This window comes from Besnoitia besnoiti, chromosome III, assembly GCF_002563875.1.
Source record: "Besnoitia besnoiti strain Bb-Ger1 chromosome III, whole genome shotgun sequence".
Classification (NCBI taxonomy): Eukaryota; Apicomplexa; class Conoidasida; order Eucoccidiorida; family Sarcocystidae; genus Besnoitia; species Besnoitia besnoiti.
In genome coordinates, this window is record NC_042358.1 from 574010 (window position 1) to 597776 (window position 23767).

The window sequence follows — 23767 nt, forward strand, 5'->3', positions numbered from 1 at the left end:
GACTTCCAGCGCGCTTCGAAGTTTCGAAGAAACACGCTTTCTCTAGATGCAGCGTCTGTGAGCCGGGGCCTGGGTTTCGGTTCCCCCTCCGTGCTGCTTCCGCGTTTGCTCAGGCCTGCGTCCCGCGGTGCCTCATGCGAGGAAACAATTTTCGCTTGCGTGCAAAGAAAAGGCGGCGCCGCACGATATTCATAGATACGTAGAGGTGGAACAGAGGCGGATAGACTAGGAGAAAGGGAGTCGAGGGTCAGCGACCGTACGCGGTGGCGGCCAGTTCGCTTGAAGCGAGACGTCTGCGGGTGGAGTTTCTTCAACGTTGTTCGATACCAAAACACCAAAACGCGCACAACACGAATTTCATCCTGCATCCGATACAAAAATCTTGCACGTCGTCGACTCCTTCCCTAGCTCGGGGTTCAAGAGAAGAAGACCAAGGACCCTGAGAGTGCATGCGACAACCACGAAAAAAGAAATAGAGAACACTCGTTTCCGGCGCAACAGATCTCTGCACAAATCTCAGACTAGGAAATCAGCTCGCCTCCTCCTCATCCTTGTACTTCCATACTCTCCCCTCGCCGCGCCGCTCGAGGTGAGCCTCCTTTAATTCGCGCCCTCCTCCTTGTTCCTCTTCCTCTCCCTCTCGTTTCTCCCGCAGCGCTGGCACGCCACCGACGCCTCCTCTCGAGAGCTCTCGCTCCCGCGTCTTTCCCATCTGTGAAGTTCCTCTGCGTCCCGCGAAGCCCCTCTTCACTTCCACAGGTACCCTACTCCCCGCAGGCCCCCGGGCGACAGAGCCCCCGGCGAGGCGTCCGCGGCGCCTGCGCGGACGACTCCGAAAGGCCTCAAGAAGTCGCCGGTGGGCTTCAGCGCGGCGACCTCAGCCGGTCCCCCGCTCGCGCGCTCACCGCCTGCCCACGGGGGGGGGCCAGAGACTCGGGGAGCGAGCCGGGCGCCGGCAGGAGTCTCGCTTTGCGCGTCGTCGCGAACGAAGCCGAGGCGGCGGCCGCGTCGATGGGAAGCTCGCAGATCGAGGGCGCGTCGCTCCCCGTGCCTTCCTGCGAGGACTCGGAACAGTGAACCCGAGAGGCGGAGAGCGACGGCGACGCGCGAGTCACCCCCGAGGCGGTCGCGTAGACGTGCGACGCAGCAGAGGGCGAGGTCTGGAGAGCTTGCTCCTTCTCGCGCGGCGCGGCGGCAGACGGGCAGCAGAAACACAGTGGATCAAGCACGGCTCCACAGAGCCTGGTGCGGCGTTCGCACTTCTCCATCTCGCTCGGCTTGCAGTCGCGAAGCCCCTCGCCGCCCACCAGCGCGCCCGCGGTGTCGGCGAAGGCGCGGTAGCCTCCAAAGTGCGAAGGAGAGAGAGACCCCGGGGGCGTCGCGGAAAACGCCGAGGGACGAACAGCTTCCATTGCCGACAGACGCGCGGGCGCGAGCGGCGCACGCGCGAGCAGGCGCTGCCCGTCGAGGGTGTGGATCAGCGCGTCCACCTCTGCAGAGACGAGTCACATAAAAGATAAAAAACACGCCAAACATGAACGGTGATTGAAGGCAAAAGGGAAAGGCGCGCCCACCAGGCGAGGCGATCGCGGATCTCTGACGCAAAGTTGCAGAAATGTGTTGAGCAGTCATGAAAACGGAAACGAATCTCAACGCATCGCAAGCCCGAGGAGGTCCTGCGGTAGGCCCTTGGATTGGCAGACGAACGAGCGTGCGTACCCCGCAACTCTTCACCCATTCGCGCGTTTCCGTCTCCTCTCTCCCTGTCTTTCTCAGGTGCGTTCGCGCTTCCTTTTCGCATCTTTCCCCGGCTGGCGAGTCTTTCTTTGAAAATATACCTCTTTCCTGTGCGTAGAACCGGTCCTCAGCCGCCAAGGCCTCGATGCGCGCCGCAACGCGTCGCTCCTTTTCGCATCGGGCAAGGATTTCCTCCGCCGAGTCTTCGAAGATGAGAATGCCCGCGGGCGCCGCAACGCGGCTCGCGGGAGAGCCCCGCTCGAAGAGGCGCGCGTCGTGCGTCGGCGACGGTGCCACAAAGTCGCCCGCGACGAACGTGCCTCCGCGGCCTCCCACGGGCGCGGAGGTGTCGACGCCCTGCGCGGACGAGAGGGACAACTCGTTGGCTGGCGCCGCGAATCGGTTCGCGTGCCACGAAAAGAGCAGCGTGTCGTCGGCAGGGGGCACCCGCGCCTGAGGCGGAAGCACGGCGTCTTTGCCCGCCGCGAACGAAACTGGCGACGCCGCCGAAGAGGCCGCGCGAAGCGAACCGGTGATGAACGAAGAAAACGGTTCGTGTCCGCGCACCTGGTCGCCTCGCTCGTCTGCGACTCCGCGCGGCAGCAGAAATGACACCGGAGACGCGCAGCTGCCCTCGGCGAGAGGCTGCATACACTCGCCAGAGAGCCTCGCGGCGCCGGCTCCTCTCGCGGCTCTTTCGGGCTCCTCGCACGCGTCGCCCCCCTCCCAGGTCGTCTCGTCGCCTCTCCAGGCCCTGGCGGCGCGCGCGTCTTCTCTCTCAAGGCGTTCGCAGAGCCAATCCACGGCGCCCTCCGCACGCAGCGCGGAGTTGCGCGTCACGACGGCGGGGCTCCGCGGCTGCGAGAGCTGGGAATCAACCGGAGAGGAAAACAGCCGCTTCTGGTGGCTGAGGAGCTCGACGGAGAGCTGCAGAAGCTCTCGCAACTTCTCCGTCGCGAGCTCCGCAGGCCCTGGCATCCAGTCAGTCGCTCTGGCATCCCTCGCCGCAGGCGACAGCGACGCTGATGCGCCGCGCGGCGTCGAAGACGAGGAGGCAAGTGAAGCGGACAACGGCTGCTTCGTTGGCAGCGGGAGAGAAGCGGAGTGAAGCAGATGCGAAGAACCGGCGCGCCCCGCGTCGAGTGGACGCCCAGCAGCAGCACCATGAAGCGGGAGATCTACCCCATGCGGAGCGAAGACAGGCGCCTCCAAAGAGGAAACCGCAGCCTCTCCGGCGGCGAGGGGGGGAAGAAACGGGTCAAACAGCGCCTTCTCCGTGAAGCTCTCGTCCGCGAGGCACCACCGGGAGTCGCTCGAGAAGCCTGGCCTCAGGCGAAGTTCGGCGAAGCCGCAGACGGTGCGAAGGCGTTGGAATGCGAGAGAAAGCAGCTTGACGCGGTGCATCGACAGAACATGCACAAACGCCTGCAAGACGTGAGTCCTCAGGAAAACGCTGAGAACAAAAAACACCGAAAAAATCCGAAACAGCCGGCATGCAGAGAAGCGAGCCACTCGGGATGACTCTGCAGCCCGCGACCCGCGACTCAGGCCAACAACCCCAACAGGTTTGACAACACACGCGAGTAGCGAAAGGTGCGCGGGAAGGCAACGGGCGAAGAGCTCGAACAGAAGTAAAAAACGACCTACCGAAGATCGCGCCCGCACGCAACCTCGCGCTGAAGCTGCGTGAAGAAGCCCTGAAGTCGGCGACGTCTGAAAAAACAAAAAAAACAAAACAACACACGCCTTTGACGCGATTGACTCGTTCCCAGCGTGCAAACGTTGGGGCGAGGAACCTACATGTGGGTGTCTGGAATGGTCCCTCCGTTCTCTACACGCGGGTATCAATATGTCTATCTATACTACGTATATTTTTTATTAGTAATATGCACATACAGACACCTACGCATGTGAGGATGAACTTTAATACATGTGAACCTGCCACCGCATGAGTTAAAACGCAGTCGCCTTCGCCTATCAAGAATTCGAAACGCAATCGCTTCTTAAGAAGCCAGGCATCCAAGCCGCTGCACTCCGGCCTAGACAGTCAGCGACAGGGGCGCCGCACACAAGGCGTGACTCGCCTTCGTTTCTTCTCAAGAAGGAAAGTCTCAACGCGTATGAGACAGTCTCTCAAAGGCGCAGAATGTGTGCGCATGCCGATGAAGCCCCATAAGAGAATTTGATATTTCCATGCTTTTTCAAAAAACATGTTCTCCTCCATGGAAACCCGCGACTGTGGGGAGGCAGGGCGGTCGGAGTGACGCGGAAAAGCGAGTCTTTTCGAGGTGGGTACCTGAGTTTTTCGAGGATGAAAAGAGCTTTCAGCTCGCGCTCGAACTTGCCCTCTGACGTGTGCGACACCAGCCTCCTCCACGCGCCTCCTGCCGCGCGCCGCGAGGGCAGGAAGACACTCGCACACAAAAGTCTCGCTGCGGCTCTCTGAAAAGTCAGAAAGAGGCATCGCATTCGCGAAGTAGGGTTCAGGGCTACTGCGCAACTTGAAACGCGTCAAGCGTCCTCCAGCTGCAGTGCGAGCGCCAGGCTCTTCGCCGAGGCCGCGCCCACCACCTTCGGAAGGCAATGCTGCGGAGCTCTAACCCTAAACCCTAGGATTTCAGCGCCTCACCTTTTGGCAGTCGCGCTCGCCAGCCAGGCAGCCCCGGCGGAGGAGTGCGAAGAATCCTGCTTGCTTCATTCTGAGTTCCTTCCGCTGTAGCGTCCTCTGGATATTCCTCAAAGCCTGCGCGCACTGCCCTTCTCGGCGCACGCGCCCGCGCCATTGAGCGAAGGCGCTGGACAGCCGCGACGTCTGGGCCTTCCGCGCGAGCGCCGCCAGCACCAACGCGCCTCTCTGTCGAGGGATGCGTGCGTAGGCCGCCTGCAGCGCCGTGTTGACCTGCGAGGCACACGAAACGGCAAGGTGAAACGCCAATGCCTTGCAGGCAATTGCATCGCAGACGGTGACGCGGCGCTCGCGCTCCAAAGAGGCGCTCCTGCGAGGGTTGGCGACGACGCGCTGCCTCTTTCTTCTGCCCCCTTCCCCCCCTCCCCCCCGCGGCGTCCGCCGCAGCAATCGCCCGCCTCCACGTGACCTTTCTCTGTATTTTGCGTGATTCTTCTCTCTCCACGGGGGGGAAGAAGGCGAACTCGCACGTGCCCTGCCTACCTGCTGCATGTTTTCGAATGTGGCTCCTTCTTCGTGTCTCGCTGCGTGTGTGTGCTCCCGCAGTCTGAAGAAGGCGTCAATCATGCGGCGCTTCTCCGCTGCCAAGAGGAAGGTTTCCAGCACGAGACCCTTCGCCTTGATTGCGCGGCTTTCGGCGCGCTTTGTCGCTTGAAACGCGACAAGCATGAGCTGTCGCCACGCGAGAGCGAGGTTGTGTCTCGTCATCTTCTCGACGAGTTGCGTGAGGCGCTTCTCCTGAGCCGCGCGGCGGAGTTTTTGCTTTTCGAGGCTGAGAAGGGCGGCGCGGAGGCGCGCGTCTCTGCACCTGCGCAGCACGTCCTCGAGGAAGGCTGCGCCCGCGCGTTTCTGCTTCTCCTTGGCTCTTCCGAGCTTTGCGGAAAGCGCGAGTTGCGAGAAAGCCCAATGCATGCGGCGCGCGAGCGCGGCCGAGAGCGGCGAGGCCAGCGCTTTCCGCCGCCACTGCGTGATGTGGGCGGCGACGGCCTCTTCCTCGCGCTCCAGCAGCGCGACGGCCGCTGAGAAGCGTTTCGTCTGCTGCGTGTGGAGGTGAATTCGCTCGCTCTGTTGACGCAAATCCGCGAACGCTTGGCGCAGCTTCCTCTCCAGAACGCCCTGCAGCCGGCGCGCGCCCTCGCGCTCTCGCGCCGCGTCGCACGCAGCCAAGGCTTCACTCTGGATCTTGACCTCGCGCTCCTTCCCGCGCTTCGCCAGCGCCACTAGTCGAGCGTTGAAGAAAAAGAGCCGAAAGTGCGACAGCGTCGCGGCGCGCAACGCGAAGAAGAGGCGCTGCGTCAGCAGAGTGAGCGCGGCGCGCTGGACGTCCTCGGAGACCTCCGCCAACTGCTCCTGGCATGGCGGCCGATACAGCAGCTCGGGAACGGACGGGCGCAGCCTGCGTAGAGACGCACAGAGAGGGATGCAAAAAGAGAGAATCTTCGCGTCAAACACAGCCCGTGTGAGAGCGATGACGTCCAACGGGTAGTTAACCAGAACAGGCGCACCCCCTCGCGCGGCGGGACTGTTTTTGATTTACCTCCATTTGTTCGCGTAGAGCGTCAGTCGGTCGACCCAGGCGAGCATTTGCTTCTCCTCTGCTACTCTGAAAATCACGTCAAAGACCTTGCCGGCGCCCCTGTCGATGCGCTCCGTGTGCGAAACCTTCAGCCGCCAGCCGCGCTTCGCGGCCTTTCGTCTCTCCTTCTCTCGCAGATTTACGTCGAGCCCGGTCACTGCCTGAATGTCTGTGAAGCGCGCAACGAAGGAGGGGGGACTCAGATGCAGAGTCGTGGTCCTCTCGCCCCGAGACCCGCGCCAGGCCCCCGCGGCACAGACTGAAAGACTGGACGAAGACCCGCGAGAGACGCAGGCGAGTGAGAGTCACCACACAGCGTGGGCAGAGACGTCACGAAACGCGAAGAAGCAACAACTGTACATCGAGAGAGGAGTCCCCGCAGAGACTGAGGCAGGGCGAAGCAGCGACGAGTGGATGGAGGGCTGACGGCGCGAGGCGAGCTTGGAGCAGTCTGGAGGCGCCGCGGGACCCCAAACGACCATGATTACCGTGAGACTGACATCCAGCGCTTTCAGCTTTCTAAGCAGACCTCTGGCGCGGCAACGCGCGGCCAGGCGAAGAGAAAACTGGGCGTCTTGGCTTCTGAGATCGACCTACTGGAGAGCGGAATCATGACGCGGACGCAGAGAGGCCGCAGCGAGCGGCAGAAGAGAAGGAGACTCTGATGCACAAGCATCGTCTCAGCGACCCAGCGCCGCGGAAAAACGCTGCGCTGTCGCTGCACGTCGACCTGGCGCACCCCGCAGGACACCGCGGCGCACGCGCATGCGTGAACAAAGCGCGGAAAAAACGTCGACGCGCGCACCGAGCGACAGGCGAAGGCCGACACCGCGCCAAGCGAGCGCGGAACGCACAGGCGACGCGCAGACGCTCCCACGCAGCGGCAGATGGAGCCCCTCGCCGCCCAATGCGCGGCAGCGCGAGAAAGACATGTGCAAGTTCCACGAACTTTGAGAGATGCTGTGCAAAAGAGGCGAGACAGAGCGCGAGCACGAACGCCACACCGCACTCTATGTGAAGATGCAGGCTGGGCTGCGAGCTCTTGACGCCGACAACGGAGCCAGTCTCACCTTGAGGTTGAAGAACTCTGCCGGCGGCAGCTCGAGGCGCTGCTGCAGCGTCGAGGCCTGCGTGAAGAGGTAGGAAGGCGACGTGGGAATATCTTCCAGCTGAAGGGGCTCGCCGTCGCGGACGCGGGCCGCACCGTGGAAGGGGTCACGGGAGTCCCATCTCTCGCCCAGCGGGCGCGGTGCGCGTCCGGTCAGCCTCGTCTCTTGCCTCGGCTCTGAGCAGAAGGAGCTCATCCGCGCTCTCTCCGCTCCGCCGTCGTCGTCGCCCTCAACGGTGAAGACCGACATGGCGCGCGTTCGACCCCCGGCGCGCCCTGCGCCGCGCGCGCCTGTCGTGGCGGACTGCGCGCCGTGCATGTTCCCCCCCCGGCGAAGAATGCGCTGGGCGCGTCCGCTTCCTCGTCGGCGTCGCCCGCCTCCGCCGTCGTTCGGCGGCTGTCTCTGCGGCGGCGAGACTCCTCCCCCCCCCCGGTTTCGTCGGCCGCTGGGCGGTCGCCCTCGCTTCCGCTTCTCTCCTCGTCTCCGCCGCTGAGCATTTCCAGCCACCTGACCGTCGACCTCCTTCGATCCGCTGACGCACTCGCGGCGCCTGCTCCCCGCGCGTCACCGCCTTGAGTGAAATCCTCTTCGTCGTCCTCCGCCGCAGAGGCGCCGCGACCCGCAGGCAGGCCGAAGGAAATCGCGCGCGGGCGCGAGGCGCCGCCCTCAGATCTCTCTGTGCGCTTCAGCGCGGGCTTGATCGCTCCCATCTCTCGCGCGCGCGGCGGAAGCCCGACGGGCGTCAACTCGCTGAGACCCGGTGACGCCGCGGAGGGCCGTGGCGGAGCTGCCACATCTCCGCTCTCGTCCGCCAACGAACCTTCTTCGAATGGGTTTCCGTAACTCGTCGCTTCGCCTCCCTCAGCGCGACCTGGCTCCTGCGCCTCGCGCGGCGGCGCGTCACTTCGCCCTCGCGCCGGCGATGAAGACGGCAAGCTCCTAAACATCTCCGGCTCGCCTTTCGCTGCAATAGCTGGCGGGCTGGTCTCTGCGGCTGCGTGGCTGGGCTGCGCCGCCGCGGCTTCAGACAGCGAACGACTCTTGTCGACCCGCCGCCGCGAGACCAAATTCCGCAGGAGGCCGCGGCGCGGCACCGCCGCCTCCTCTTCGTCGTACGGACCGGCGGCCGGCGCGTTCGCGTCGTGCCGCGAGGACGAGGGCGAGTTGTCGGCTCCATCCTTGGTCTTCGTTTTTCTCTTGAAAAAGCCGGATCTCTCCGTCTTGCCACGTGGTGCCTCGAGCTCCGACGCTTCTCCGCGCGTTTCCTTCTCCTTCTCTTCCAGCGCCCGCAGCGTCGCGGGCGATGGCGGCAGCACGAGTGCAAACGCGTCGTCGTCGTCGCCTGCGTCGCCCGGTCTCACGGCCGCGTGGACTCGAGAGGACGAGAAGACCGCGCGCGCGGAGTCCTCAACCCTCGGGAGCAGCACCACAGACGAACAACGCGAAAAAGACGACAGCCGCGACGACGCGAGGGACGAGGCCGTGCCCGTTAGCCGATCCGCGACGAGCGGCGGGAGTGCGCCAAACGACTCCTGATGGCGTCTGCGGCCTCTCCTCGAAGCGCAGGAGCGCGGTGAAGACAGTGAAGACGATGCAGGCGACACCGCCCCCGGCGAGAGCGACAGCGACAACGCGGCGGTGGCGCCCCCTTGGTTGCGGAAGGATGCGCGCGACAACGCGACGCGCAGCGCCTCTGTTGAAGCCCTAGGGGCCTGCGACGAAGGCCGCGCTGCCGCCGAGCGCGAAAATCCCGCCTGCGAGGCGGCAGACGACGCAGACGAGGAAGATGTCTGCAGCGCGTGGCACGGAGAGGCGAGCGGCGAGCTGGTAGAAGACGACGAGAGGGGAGAGTGCGAGGAGGAGGAGAAGGACGAGCAAGACAAGATGCCTGGCGAAGTGTCGCCCTGGAAGATGCCGACGAGGCCTCCGCCCAAACACACAAGCGAACCAGGCTTCCGCGTGCTCAACACCCCGACACTCGACGCCGAGACTTTTGAGGACACGCGCGATGCGGACGACAGCACGCGCCGGCCGCCGTCGAACTGCGGCGCCTCAAACGATCGGGTAGACTCGCTCGCGAGCCCCTGCGGCCTTCGGAGTTGGTCGCGCTGCGCGCCCACGAGATGCGCTGCCGCGCGGCTGAGGCTTCCAGCGTCGCTGCGCATCGCTACGTCTTCCAACCGCCCACAGGAAAGAGGCCCGTCTGCGAGGGAGGAAGCGCGATGAAGGACAGACGCCGATCGCCCGCTCGCCACGCGCAGCTTTCGCAGAGGAGCGGAGGCGGGAGACGCGGCTTCTTCGGAGTACACAGACGGGGCGAGAAAGGAAGACGACGCGCTGGAAGACGAGCGCGACGCGGAAGGAAACGCCGCGTAGCGCGGCGAACCGCAGGAGGAGGACACATCGGGGCCTCCCCACGGTGGACTTGCAGTGGGGTTGAGCGCCTGTGTTTTGACGGGTGCGGCCTCTCGTCTGGGGCCGTCGTCGCAGGTCTCTCGCGAAGTCTCTTCTGCAAGTGAAGTGGAGAGCGAGGAGCCTGGAGAGGCCATCAGGACGATGCTGTTCGAGGGAGGAAAGTGGCGCCGTGTGAAGGAGCGCCCACCCCCCCAGGAAGAGGCAGACTGCGATCTGCGCGCGGGCGTCGCGAGCCGCGCGAAGGCCGCCTCTGGTTCGAATGGCGACACCGTCGCATCTGCCGAGGAAAGAGACAAGCTCGAAGGCGCTCTGGGCAGCGCGCACCTGTTCTCTCCGCCTTCTGCATCTGCTCCATCCCCCAGCGGCGGCGCGGCAGGACCGCGCCACACGCTGTCTGCGGGCGCAGGAGGCACACACGCGCCCGCAAAACGCGCCATAGACAGCCACACGTCCTCTGCACATTGGGAGCGAGGCAGCGTCTCACGCGACGAAGCGGTCGAGCCGCCCGCTTCGCGGCCTTCTTCCTCTGCATCTGAAAAGGAGGCGCGCCGGAGAAGCGAGCCAGGCCGCGGAGACGGTCTCACGCCCGAAGAGAGAGGGAAACCCTGACGCGGCGTCGCGGTTGTGCTGCCGCTCGCTTCGCTGTGCCGCGGACTCTTGCGCCGCGCCACCGCCATCCCGTCCTTCTCCTTGCGCTCGCCGGCGTCCACCTCGACCCCCTCGGGCATCACCCTGCTCGACGGCGGAAAGGCTGGGCGAGTGCCTGGGCCGTCAAGAGGGAACCCCGCGACGCTCGGCGCCGCGCAGAGTGCAGGCATCAACGAAGCAGCGGAGGAAGCAGAAGAACGACACGCGAAGCGACGAGGCTGAGAAGTGCGGTGCATCTTGATGCGCGACGCAATTCCTGCGGCTGGTTCTGGTCACGTGCATGCGCAACGCGGGCGGGTGCGAGACCAGCCGACGAGTCCGTGGGGCTTGAGGCAGCAGATCCGAAGGCCTCACGTATATTCGCCTTCAGCTGCGAGAACGAGGACCGAGGCGCAAACTTTGGAGACTTCTTCCGGCAATTCAGGGCCTCGGAACCGCGTGTACGAAAACAGTTCTCCCGCACGCGGGTTGAGGGTTCCGCGGGCGTTTTACTCACGGGAGTGTCAACGCGCGTTTGGGCCTATGGCAGGCGAAGAGACAGCCGGAAAAGACAGCAGTTAGGACGCGGACTGCTCATGAGGGGCCGCGCAGAGCAAGAAACCGCGCAAGGCCATTGGGTGCGCCCTCGGGCTGGAGCCTGGGAGGAGTGCGCCGCGCCTCAGCGAGGAGAGGGTCTGAAATCGGCAAAACTGCCAGTGCCAAGAAGAATACGGGATTTCCCTGGTTGTCTCTGTTATGTTAATACATGGCGTTCAATGGGTTCAATATGCACGGTTGACGCGCGGGAAAAGAATCCGCCGTCGAAGCACTGCTGCAGAGACAGAGGCCCTGAGTCCTTAAAGCGCGAGAGGAGATCGGACCACGCCCCCGCTCTCGCCCCTTGCGTCACTCCAGGCGAGAGGGAAGGCTCAAAGAGAAGCAGAGACGCGGAAAACCCGTTCGATGCGGACGGCCTTTCCCCCTATCGAGAAGTCATGCAGACAAGGGCCGTTCTCGACATCCAGGATGCGGGCAAACGGTGAAACACGGGAGAAAGGGAGAAGAACAGGGCGCAGGCTCAAAAGTGAGAAGCCGATCATGCGGAGAGCTGCAGACTGCGGAGGCACAGACGACTGGGGTTCATGCAGAGCGCCTGCGATCGCTTGCTATGTGCGCATAAGAGAAGAGAACATAGGGGAGGCTCGTTGTGTAGTAAGGACTTTTAAGGTTCATCCTGGCGAATAAGGCGCACAGAAGCCTCTCGTGAACAGATATGCCGCATAAAGGTCGCTCGCAGACACACGCTGCAGATTCAAACACATGAAATTCAGACGAGAAAGTTACCAACAGAGTGCCAGGTTTCGAGTCCGGACAGACGGACGAGGGGCGCGCCGCTCCCTAAAAACGGCTAGATGGGTCCTCAACAGGGATTGGAAACGGTACAGAGCGAGAAACAGAGAACCACAAATGGCTTGTGTCTTTCCCTGCCGCGCTTCTCATTTGTGCCCTCTTCGAGACCATGAAAGGCGGCAGCACGCCGTGCGAAGGAGGAACACTGCGATGTTTACACAGGCAACGGGAACAGTGAGGTCACGGCGCAAGATGGTGCGCGGTAAAGACGCTCGGCGTCTGATGCGCCAACAAGGTCTTCGTCAGAAGAAAACCCCTTCGCATGGTCTTTGAGATCCACGATTCGGGTTTCGCGGGGAACTCCCCCGAGTTCCAGCCTTTCGCGCCTCGGGACGTGGCAGCGCGGACTCGACACAGTTCGCTAGCGGCCCCAGCTTGAAGCAGGTTTGCCGCGTGCGAGAGGACGCAGTGAAATCCGCGACCCCGGCAAAACGCTGAGACTCGGTGACCCTTGGTGAGAGCTCTCTGAGACAGGCTCCGCGTTCCTCATCAAAGTAAGACACTCTTCGCGGCCTGGTGGCTCAGGTGAGGCGTAAGGATATGAAGGCTTGCCACGAAACGCAGTGGAGAGCCAGAGACACACCGTGACTTTTCGAAAGAAGTATCGGGATCAAGTGATACACCCGCGCACGCGTGCGTGGGTCGGAATCGCCGAGCATGCCACGCGTGGAGCGACGGCCTTTCCCCGAATGTCACATCCGCGTAGGTAAGGACGCCATATTTGGAGGCCTCACTCTCAAGAGTTGCATTCGTTCTCTCCATTTTCCCTCCATCGCCGTCCGCACAAAAGGCAGCGAGTCCTGCAGCTTTCGCGAAGACAGATCGAAGACAGATAATCCCCTCAAAGACCGTGACGCTGTGGCAAGCTAGCTGCCCTGCCGATGGCAGCGGGAAGGGAATATTGCTTGTTTTCGACTGTCTTGGCACCAGTGCGAGAAATCCTTTGTTACAGTCGCCGCGCACATACGGACGTACTGGCTCGCCGTCCAGCTCAGCACAGCGAGAAGTGCTCACCTCGGCGGCTGCTTTCCTGTTTCGGTTTGCGGCGGTGACCGTGACCGCCCGGTTAACCCACTAAACTCCTAGGGTACAGACACAGCCGCGGAGGGTTGAGTTCTCATCGGAACAAGGCATCTGAACGGCTGCAGCACCGCCTCACGGGGAAAGTGGCTGCTCCATCGGCACGCCGCTTTCCTTCTTTCCGTGCGTGCTGCTCCCGAGTGCCCAAACAGCGAATCACAGACTCACACTTTGCAAGGGAGCTACGAAAATAGGGTTTGGTCTCTTGCCGATTATTTGCTTAAGCGCAGGAGGTGAAGCGAGGAGACGCGTTGTTCGGTGTGGCATTCATCGACCTGTGACACTCAAAGGCTGAGCTGCCACGTGCGTGTACTGGGCTGAGAGCTTTGAATACCCGGATGGTGGTACAACATTTTATGCCTTGAAATGTCCTAACGGCCATGTGCCAGGCTTTTAGAGCAGTACCTGACTGCTAAACTAGTGTCAGCGGGGGCAGCCAGGTCGTGAAGACACGCCGTTGGTGACCAGAGTGTCACGGTATATAACGTATTAAGCACGAAAGCTGCACTAGACGGAAACCGATGAGCATTTTGTGCTGCCCTCACGCCAGGGGAGGGACATGGTCTGAAGCAAGTAACCTCCGATTTTGAGCAGAAAAGTGGCAGACGGCGCCGCCACTGGGCGTGCGTAGGGGATCTTAAGCAGACAGCATTCCTTGAGAACTTACTACCAGACTGTTAGCACGTGAACAGGCCGCCCGCCGCGTTCGCCTACTGCAGAACGATGCAGAGATAACTGCTTGTTCGCTGCTTGGAAGGTGCATCGTAGGCAAGTGGAAATTATTCAGACCCAGATCTTCGAGCCATAATACCAGGAAGAACCCGCTGCAAGACCTCAGAGTTATGCGCTTACATAATGGCCTGTTCAGGGGAGGGTAACTACCCAACATGTGACTGTCCCTGTTTCTTAGTTACGAAATTGCCAGTTTAACGGCTTACTGTAGTATCTGAGGAAAGGATGTATTCTGTATCGCCCCGATGCGCGTGCCGCCAGTGCGATGTGGATCAGGAAGGAGCGTTCTCCTTCAAACGCGTCTTTGTTTTGGCAATTTTTTTCGGAGGCTCCAAGTCAAGGAACTAATCGTACATTGCCATGACCCGCAGTGGTCGCGGCGACAGTCATCTCATCGAGCCGGAGTAGATGGAAGCTTCCAAGGGTTTCGGAAATTCCGGAAAAAGGGTATTTCCCGTCCCTCGTGGTGACATACTAAGAATGGATCCACAGTGCCTAAACGCTCGTCGTTCACGATGACAGCGCAATCACCGTGCTGTGCCCATTCACCTAGCATGGTGCGCCGTTCTAACAACAACTGAAACCGCGTAGTGCATGTATCATTCTTTACTTGTTCAGTCTCCATGTTGCGTGAGAATATTGTGCGCATGCCGTACTACTATCACTATTACTCCTACTATTCAGTCTCGTCGTCTAAAGGGACTCGATAGACGACATAAATTCCTCGATTTCCAGCCAGCAGAAGTAGTCCCAGCTGAAACGGAGGCTTTCTGTATTGGTTTCGTGTGTGAGATAGAGTCGCCGGGCTATCATCCAAAGGAGTCACTCAGCACACAGTTCGGTTTGTCGTTCCGTGCGCCCACGCTGTTGTTAAGAATGGACGCCCGCATGTCAGCTGAGCAGCCCAGGACACAGCTGTTGCCCCCACGCACGGTTTTTTCGGGTCGCGAACGTTGTTTTCAGCCATTCATGTCATCGTCGCCGCCCTGAAGTTCGGGATCCCGTACGCCTCAGCAGGAAAGTTTCACGTCAAACTGTCTGGCCTTCACCTGCTGCGTAGTAGAATGTTTCCCCTCGTGCGCACGGTGTACGCTACAGACGAACAGTGAGAGTATCCTCGTGCAGGCAGCTTCTGCACGACGCGGCTTGAATTGACAGCCACAAAGATATTTGTGTCGAGTGGCCTTCGCCTGCGCTTATCGTCCCTATCGCAGTCGCGCCGCTGTAGGCATAATGGACAGGCTAACCGATGTGGACTCTCGAATGAAACAATGTGCTCCAACGCTAGTCTAAGCCTCTAACATACCTTTTACCTACATCTGTACGGAACGTAACAAACCTCCAGGCAAAGAACTTGGTATTCTGTCCTAATTCCCCGTGGTAAACACAGTCAACGTATGCAGAAGGCCAACGGCGCATCCGTAAGCAGCATGCGGCTGGCAAAGGAGGCATGCCCTCACGAAAAAGAAAAGAAAAAAAGCCAACGTCTGCGGCTCCTGTCGTGGCCTGCAACCGCATCCGTCGTCTCTCTCAGCGTTCTGCGGCTCACTCGTAGGTGTGCGCTGGCGCACAGCGGCAACGAAGGTTGAGCGTCTCACTGTTCACCGCCTTCCTCCCCAAATGCTGCCATTTTGGTGCAAGAGGGCTTCCCTTCATTCATTGCCATGTCTGTATTATGGGTCCCCGCGGTGCCTCACACCCTGCGCCGCTCCGGAGCTCAGTTCGTGCAGAATCGCATATCCGAGAACGGGGCTGTGTCCGCGCTTTACCTCGCACCGCCCTTCTCGGAAGCAGCCATCCAACCAGTGCCTGCTTGATTTGGGCACTAGAGAACGCTGCGCGCGGGCAAAGACATCGAGTCGCCCCGGTGTTTCCGGGTATGTTTACAGTGTAGCCTGGGCTCACCTCAAAGGTCACAGGCCCCGGGTCTGGCTCGAAGATTAAAGCCTCGGTCAACTCGGGGGGCAGGCGTTCCAGTCTCTCACGTGCAGTGATTCGCCAGAGTGTCCAATAACTCCCCGTCCCCGCAGGTGTGGGTTGGACGTGCGTTGTTGCTTCGCTCCACGGTGGCGCATGTCGGTGCTCGCCGCTTGCAACAATTCCTGGGCGGCTAGCCTGAGTGCGTTGGTGTCCGTTTCTGCACGGGGTACAGGGTGCGCGCAAGCGAAGCGACAACGACACAGAGCCCCCAGAAGAGAGGCCTGGCAGTTCGCATTCCGCCTTGACCTAGGCAGGTTCTCCGCGCCGTCCGCTCTCCGCAGAACTCCAGGTCGCGGCTTGCTGTAGACGGGCTTTCTTCGGCGTCGTGCTCCCGGACGCAGGTTTCCCGCCGCGACCAGTCACTGCATCCCCGCCGCCGCCACCCCTCCCGGACGTGCGCGATTTGCTGCTTCCAGCGCCGCGGCTGACTCCGGCTACCGCTGGCGGGCGCGCAACAGCCGTTTGCGCGGGGGTCGAGGCCTAGCAGGGGCGGGTCGAGCGGGCGGGCGTCCGTGCCGCGCCGCGATTTTGGATGCGCCGCGCGAGACCCCCGTGCCTTCGGAGCAGCCTTCCGTGTTTCTGAGCCCGCCCGCCTCCCCCCGTGAATCGGATCTTCGTTGGTCGCTCTTTCTCAAACCTGCGTCCAGTTTTGACTGTAGTCGTCGCAGCGTGGCATGTCACCCGGTACTTTGTCTGCGTCCCGCCCCCCCTCACCCGCCGTCGGCGGCACTAACCATACACGGACTCAAGTGGTGTCGCGGGCAACGTGTGCACCTTTTTGTGCAGTTTCACCCAGTAGACAGACCCAAGTTATACGAAAAAAGCACAGTGTGTGAGAAAGTGACGGCCGCTGATGCATATTTGCAACGACTTCAGGAGCCAGCGGAGAAAGCTCCTCTTTAGCTGGTCGCAGCCAGTGCACAGCCGAGGTTACCTGTGGGGCTCCTGGAAACCCGGACAGGCTGCAGAAACGTCTCTTTGAGCTTTTGTCGCGAGGAGCACCAGTCTGCATGGTGGCTCCAGTCTGCGCGACCCGTGTTTCTGTTCGAAAGGACAAGTCGAGTTTGCCGCCACGGCACAGGTCTCTCGCGACGGTTCAAATTGTTCCTTCTGGCGCGCCATGCCGACACTCCAAGCGGGGTGTGTCCACAGTGAGAATTAGTCATAATTGTGTCAGATGAGTAGTCACGTCTACCAAGATGGTGAAGCGAAGTTTTGAACGGTGCCGCAAGGCGGGGCCGTTCTTCGCAGGCTGCTGGCTCCTCGGCAGCACAACTGCTCTGCTGCTGTGTATGGCTCTTAGGGGGAGCGACAAAACGCAGCTAGCCCTGACCGATGAGCTCCAAGAAGCGAGCGAGCATTCCTTCACGCAAGCGGACGCCCAGGGCTTCTGGGCGTGCCGCATGTCTAGACTCGACGGCGCGTGCGGGAGCCGTTCCTACGTCGAGGATGGACAGACGATCGTGCACGCCTCATGTCCCTCCAACATGTGTTGCAGTACAACCTACTGCGCGAGACTGGGTCAGTGTGGCAGGTGGTGTTCAACGAATTGGGTCTTCTGCAGCACAGCTATCGTGTACGACAGAACGTTCAGTTACGGTGGAAACTGCAGCTGCGGCCAGCAGGGCGGGAAGTGCGGCGGCAACGCACACTGCCGAGATCGGCTCTCCCCGGGGGGGGAGTATTCTGTGAGTGCAAGGAAGGCTATAAGGTGAATCCCGCCGGCAACGGCTGCGTAGAGGATCCCTCCTCCTGCGCGGTGGGGGGGGGTCTCGGGAGCACTCGGTGCTGGCCAGGAGTTTGCGTTGACGGTGAGAATGGAGACCCGTACACCTGTCGCTGTCCCTCGGACCACTACGTCGCGAGAGACAGCCTAGGGGTTTACTGCACAAGGAAGATGTGCCCTCTGATTGGCTCTGAATGTGGTGTGGGGGACTGTATCGAGGACATGGGTACGTACGAGGGTTACCGGTGTAACTGTCCCCAGAATTACTTCCTCGACTCAGGACCGAAAGGGCCTCGCTGTTCAATGTTGCCTTGCGTTGAATTCGGAGCCAACTGTAAGCCAGGCACATGCCAGGCTGACAGCGCGGCGGTCAAAGGGTATAGTTGTAAGTGCCCGCAGGGACACACCCTCGAAAAAGGGCCTGGCGGCGAGGCTAGATGTGAGCTGACTGCGTGCGGCAAATTCGGAAAAAACTGTGGCGTCGGAACGTGCATAGATGACGCAAGCGACACCCAGAGCTACCAGTGCAAGTGCCCGCCCGGATTCATGTCCGTCAAGGGGAACTCGGGGCCTACATGCGAGCCGACCCCGTGCAGCAAGTATGGAGAGAACTGTGGAGTCGGATCGTGCGTGAATGATTTGTCCCAGAGTCACGGGTACACGTGCAAGTGCCCACGTGGATACTTGCTCGCCAAGGGGAAAGCGGGGCCTACATGCGATCCGACGGCGTGCACGAAGTTTGGAAAGAGCTGTGGAGTCGGCTCTTGCATCGATGATGCATCCGAAAGCAGTGGTTACAGGTGCTCCTGTCCATCGGGCTACGTGAGTAAAGTAGGCGCGTCGGGGCCCGTATGTGCGGAGCGGGCTTGCCGTGTGTTTGGCAGAAAGTGTGGAGTTGGAGACTGCGTAGAGGACGAGGAGGCGCGCAATGGTTACCGCTGCAAGTGCCCGCCGGGCTACTTTGCTCTTCCTGGACCTGACGGGTCTCTATGCACAAGGACCCCCTGTTCTGTGTATGGAAAAAACTGCGGGGACGGAAGGTGCGTCGATGATCTGCGTGCGGCTCACGGGTACCGGTGTGAATGCCTTCCTGGATATACCATGACTCAAACGGCCGACCCAGCCAATCCAAGCGGAGGATTCGCAGTGTGTTCTCGAGACCCGTGTAGCGGAAATCCGTGCGTTTGGGGTACATGCCGGCCGAAAGCCCTAGGGGGCGGATACACGTGCGTATGCCCCTCGGGAACCATGAAAGTCTATCGAGGAGGGAAGCCGAGATGCTACCATCGATTGTCATAGTGGAGTGGGGATGGCATATATGGCCCCAAGAGCCCTCACTGTTCCCCCTCTCCGGCGCAGGACGACATATGGTCCTGTCAAGCTCTGGAAAATACTGAAGCCTAAGGATGACGAGTTTCTTCAGTGTGACTCGTCGGTGACATCGTCCAGGTGAATTTGCGCACGAGGTAAGAGATCGCAAAGGCCAGCGAAGTTGTTCCAACCAGAACTTGCACGCAGGAAAGACCCTCGTGGAGTAGGACCTTCGATGTATGGCGCATCCTCCAGTCATGTGTCATGTGCTTTAGTTGGTGCCTGGCGCCGGCAAACGTTGCTTTCCGCAAAGGTGGTATGAGCATTTTGATTCGGAATTTGTTTAGGCCCCTGATAGCCATGTATTGATTAGCGTCGTGCCTAAGCGTGAGGCAGCTTATTTGGGTGATCTCTCTGGTTCCTGTTGATGTCCCCTTCAATCGAACAGCTCTGAGTCAGAGCATCGTCTTGTGAAGAACTTGGCGTCCCGGTACGAAAGTGCTGTGCCCCGCAGGCCACGTACTGTGTCGATTTCAACATGCGTGTCAAGAGCCTGCATGCTCAGCAATGACCGACTATCAACACCGAAAAACGTGCGCCGACTCGTCGGTGCACGACTCCGTTAATAATTCTTCTCTTTCTGCAGAGGCTCCGGCCCTGGCTCTCCCCCACATGTTCGCGGAAGGTGCGTTGACGCAGATACACAGTACTGTCGCCGTTGGTGGTTACCCGACGGCGGTTCGCAACGACGAACGGCACCGTTGGCGATCATCTGGCTCGGTGCAGTCCATCCAGCAAGTCGAATGGACAGAGCGCAAGGTTGGTGGCGTGTTTCCTTGCATGTGTGTTTTGACTGCGAATGCAGAGGAAAGTGAACTATTAGGCCGAACGGCTAGCCTTACGCCTAAATTAGGTCGATATTTTTTGCAGACAGCGCAGGCTTGCTCTAGCATACTATGGCGAAGTGCCTATCCAGCGTGATACGGTAATCACGCTCGCCTGATAAAGGTGGGATTTTCGCTCTCGGAGCTGACATGAGATTGCAGAAGCAGCCCGTGGCTGCTTCTGCAACACGTAGTCAACGTAAACGCGAGCCAGAGCTGGCTAGAGGCGTTGGCAGCACCATGTACTCGACGCCGAAGCCTTTTCTCTACAGACAAGGTTCGTTAAAAGTGGCGAGGAACAAAGCAAACACTGGTGCAGGGGCGCGTTGACCCCCCTGGGTTTTGCGGCAGGCCAGCCTAGTAGACGCACCCATACCCACGCTCCACCACTTAGAAATAGATGCCGAAACCAACGCCAGGGCCGTAGCCGCCCCAGCCGTAGCCAGGGTAGCCGTAGCCATAGCCGGGGTAGCCGTAGCCGTAGCCGTAGCCAGGATACCCGTAGCCAGGATAGCCCCAACCGGAGCCGTATCCCCGGCCGAACCCGATGCCAATCCCTAGAAGTCGCTGTCGACCGGAGACGCTTTGTCTGAAGAGGCCACTCGCCGGATGTTGCCCGAGGACGACTCCATGGAGTCCTTGGGACGGCTCGAGGCTGCTGTGCACGGCTTCCCTGAAGAGGCCTTCACATGAGCACGGCGCACCTGTTGTGCGTAGGCGATTCGTCTCGCAGTCGCACTCTATGATGGGCACGCCAAGCAAGGGCCGCGAATCGTCCTGGTCATCTTTATCACCCTCTTGGCTGTCATCTTCATCCGCCTCCTCATCGTCCTCTTTGCCTTCATCTGCATCAGTGTCGTCCTCTTTATCTTCATCTGCTGTATCCTTGTCGTCCTCTTTATCTTCATCTGCTGCATCCTTGTCGTCCTCTTTATATTCTTCCTTATCGTCATCCTGACTATCTTCCTTCTCGGCGCTGTCACCATCATCACCGTCGTCCTCGTTTTCTCCCTCCTCCTGCGGGTCGTCTGCGTGGTCTTCACCATCATCACCGTCGTCCTCGTTTTCTCCCTCCTCCTGCGGGTCGTCTGCGTGGTCTTCACCATCATCAGCGTCCTCGGACTCCGGTGCAACGTCTAGCGGGTCGCTGCCTTCGTCTCCTTCATTCTTTAACTCAACCTGCACGAAAAATCAAGGCAGTGGCGTTGATGCAAGTACGGACGGCCTCGTTCTGACAGGCTGTACTTGCGGCACCCCTCCCTATCCCCCGCGTCACACAGCGGTCGCTGTGGTCGACTGACCTCTTCAGCATCTTGTGCGACGGCTCTGGTAGCCACGGCCAAGAGGCCAAGAATCAAAACCAGTCTGAAGAAGGCTTTCATCTTCTGAAAGGACTCGGGGTCTGAAGGCACAAGCAGAGATGCATCAAGCACTTGTGGCCGTGACTCGCCGTTCCTCTTAAGCTTGAGCTTCAGCCTACAACTGGCAATCAGCGAACCGATCTAGATCCGCCATAGTCCTCAAGCGTGCCGAGTCGCACCCGAATGTGCACGTACCTTGTTGATCTGGCCGTGTTGTGAGAAATCCCGACTGCAAGTGGCGGAAAAATTAAAAACTGCTGCCCCGGGAGAAGGGGGTTCAGCGCCTGCTGGCTGGTCACGCCGATGCTTGCACCACTGGTCAGCGCGAGCCAGAAATCGGTACGTCGGCAGAGGAGGCGCGGCGCGCCTTTCTGAACATAAGCTAGCCCGCGTCCCTCTTTAGTTGACTTCCGACTCACCAACATATGGGCTGCCGGCTAACCGGAGGAGATTGTGAAGAGTTTTCCTCGTTTGGCATGCTCGAGTTAGACCTTTGATACTTTGCCTCTGCAGGATTTGGACTGCCTCCCCCTGCACACCGCACGGGTAAACAGCGGGCTGTGTCGAAGAGAGTCTAGACGGGCGCCGCCAGAGTCGAGGCGTAGTAGAGCTTTTGTTTCGGGTTATGGAAGCAGACGAGCGTAGAAATGGCAGGAGTGGTTTTAGAACCGACCACACGGGGGCCGATCGCGAGCTTGCCGAAGCAGAAAGACGCTGAGAAAACGGGCAGGGCACTGACAGACTTTCAATCTAGATCAGATCCACGCGGATGAAACCTTCGGGTTCCGCGTGACGAAATATTGCAATTCCACGATAGAGTATTGGCAGCATTTGTTTTGTTTTGGCTGAACACCGGAGGAGGAGTATCCGCGTGGCTCCGTGTACGAACTATCCATCTCTTTGCCACTTCTGCGGGCACCGGAAAGGATCGCCACTGCCCGGATTGATGAGGACGCGGAGCTGCACAATACAAGTGGTAGTGTCCGAAACCGTCGAGGCGAAGGCGCTAGAGTGGATGGAGAAGTCCTGTAGCTGCACTTCATGAGCAGATGTAGCAGATCAGTCGCCCTCGTAGCCTACCTGACGCTTGCAGGGAGGGAAAATGAGACGCCGTCAGCACAGTCGCTCACCAGTTCTGAAGTGTTGCGCCTTCCCCCCGTCAAATGAGCGTCTGTCAACCAGCTCACCATACTGAACGTGCATTCGCTGAGCCTTCGTCACCATTACTGCCACGGTGGTATTGGCTACACCGCTGCATGATGCACATCAGCAAATCTGAGACGCTGGCAGCTCCTACCGACCAATGGCAACAGTGACTCATGCAATTGTGAAGCCAGGGGCCGTCGGCTGTCAACGGCACTTTTCGGGGCGTCGAACGCGGGCCTAGAATAGCGTAGTGACGTCGAGGCTCGAATGTGCATGCCCATACAGAAGAAAGAGTCTGTCGAACGCCAATCTGTCGGCAGCGCAACGCGAGACTGCGACGCAGCAATATGATAGGGTATGGTGATATTTGAAGGAGTGCAAGTGTGAAGGGGCTGTATCTTGTGGTAGCCCTCGCGGCACTTCAGTCCGAACAGCCTCGAGCCGCGAACCGGCTGTCGAGGACGAAGCACAAGACAGACAAGGGGCATTCACGTTGCGGGCTTATGCCCTTGGCATAGTGTGGCTCCGGCCGACTATACCAACTACCTTTTTCTGGGAGTATGTTACGAGTTGCTATTGATTCAGACCTTGAAACTGTCCTACATGGCCAGAGAGTGTTGCAACAGCGCACGCAGAGTAGCTCATCACCTCTTTTCCCTGACGCTCATACTCGAGGAGCGCAAAAAGCTTCCCCTACGGCCCAGCGCAGGCCTGTCTCTGAACGGCTGCAGGAGCGCCGGTGCGTTATTATCGAGTTATCCCCTAAGTGTCACAACCTTTCTCACTCCCGTGTCTGCGGCGGCCGTTCCGGTGAAACCGGGTGTCAGCGCTGGCACACGCAGACGGCTCATACCTCATGGTGCGTTTTCCCGGTTAGATGCTGCAAGGTCTCTCTTGCACAGACGGTTATTCCAGCTCGGACGCCAGTGAAAAAGCTGTGCAGGGAGGTCATCGCACGCGGGCGCTTCACTGGATAACTGGATATGTCGAGCCACTGCGTCGTTCGCTTGCGACTTCTTGTTGTCCATGTATATTTACATTCAGTTCGAGGTAGAGCCAGGAGGACACATGCAGTGGCAGTGAACGCCCTGAAACATGCAGGGAAAGCGGATATGGAGGCATCCTTTCGTCCCCGTCGTTGTGCCATGTCGGGAGGCGTGTGCGTCGTGCGTGTGTACGCAAGCACGGCAAGCCGAGAAAAGCTTACAGTCTAAATCCTTCAGGGTTCCTGAGCTGTCCCTCGCAAGAAGGAAGAGCACCACACCTGTCGAGTGGCACGTCTGCGCTGTCGGGCGTAGGGCGCCGGGTTCGAGACTCGTCGGGCGGTCACCCTTAGCGGCTTTCACGTTCTCAGCCTCCATGGATCCTTGGACTGGAAAAGCGGGACTTGCTCTCCGTTCCACTGCAAGGCACCTTCCAAACTCTTGGTTACCGACGCGGTTTTCTCTTCAACACGTTGAGACTGAGAAGGAGCCCCTTCATGCGAGACAGTTTAGCGCTCGCGACTTACAGAGTTTGCTGAGTCGTAGCGCCGCGCGAACGCGAGATTCCTGGTGACCTTTGATACCGCTGCAGCTCTCATGTTTAAAAGCCCAATCCCAGCAGTGAAAGTGAGGCGAAATGAGCGACCGACAGTGGGTTAGACTTCCTTTAGAGGGGGAAACGTGAGTTTTTGATGGACGAGCGGTTCAAAATCGAGGAAGCGAAAATTCTCCAGCGTCCCTTGCGCCACTGTCGCAGAGTCACCGCAAGCTCCAGCTTTACGCAGACTACCCAGCGAGTGAGCGAAAGCCTTTGAAAACTGCGATTCAAACAGACAGTTGTGCTTGAGACATCCTTGCCCCAGATGCTTTGCCTCCGCGCCTGTTTCCAGAGAAGCTTTGAGGCCTCCACTACCGCTTTTTTCGTCCTCGTCCGGCGCAGCGGCCGCGAGTAAACCTTGAGGCGGCCGGGAGAGATACAGCAAGCTCGCTTTGCGAGATTTCGC

At 60.1% G+C, this 23767-nt stretch overlaps 4 protein-coding genes across 4 annotated transcripts; 2 read left to right on the top strand and 2 right to left on the bottom strand.

The window, feature by feature from the left end:
• Window positions 1-529: 529 nt before the first annotated feature.
• On the bottom strand, window positions 530-10407 carry BESB_044010 (uncharacterized protein; the record flags this gene model as incomplete). Its single annotated transcript, XM_029362852.1, has 11 exons — window positions 530-712; window positions 906-1492; window positions 1839-3190; window positions 3385-3450; window positions 4034-4179; window positions 4367-4636; window positions 4907-5819; window positions 5961-6168; window positions 6597-6729; window positions 7070-7510; window positions 7621-10407. The coding sequence occupies 11 exons, from the start codon at window positions 10405-10407 to the stop codon at window positions 530-532; spliced, it is 7086 nt and encodes a 2361-aa protein (XP_029220218.1).
• A 6144-nt stretch (window positions 10408-16551) lies between these two features.
• Window positions 16552-17067, top strand: BESB_044020 (EGF family domain-containing protein; the record flags this gene model as incomplete). Its single annotated transcript, XM_029362853.1, has 1 exon — window positions 16552-17067. One exon carries the CDS (start codon window positions 16552-16554, stop codon window positions 17065-17067), a length of 516 nt encoding a protein of 171 aa, XP_029220219.1.
• Window positions 17068-17381: 314 nt separating this feature from the next.
• BESB_044030 (microneme protein MIC8) lies at window positions 17382-18377 on the top strand (the record flags this gene model as incomplete). Its single annotated transcript, XM_029362854.1, has 1 exon — window positions 17382-18377. One exon carries the CDS (start codon window positions 17382-17384, stop codon window positions 18375-18377), a length of 996 nt encoding a protein of 331 aa, XP_029220220.1.
• Window positions 18378-19663: 1286 nt separating this feature from the next.
• BESB_044040 (uncharacterized protein) lies at window positions 19664-23141 on the bottom strand (the record flags this gene model as incomplete). Its single annotated transcript, XM_029362855.1, has 5 exons — window positions 19664-20452; window positions 20575-20675; window positions 21054-21165; window positions 21932-22017; window positions 22988-23141. 5 exons carry the CDS (start codon window positions 23139-23141, stop codon window positions 19664-19666), a joined length of 1242 nt encoding a protein of 413 aa, XP_029220221.1.
• Window positions 23142-23767: the final 626 nt, after the last annotated feature.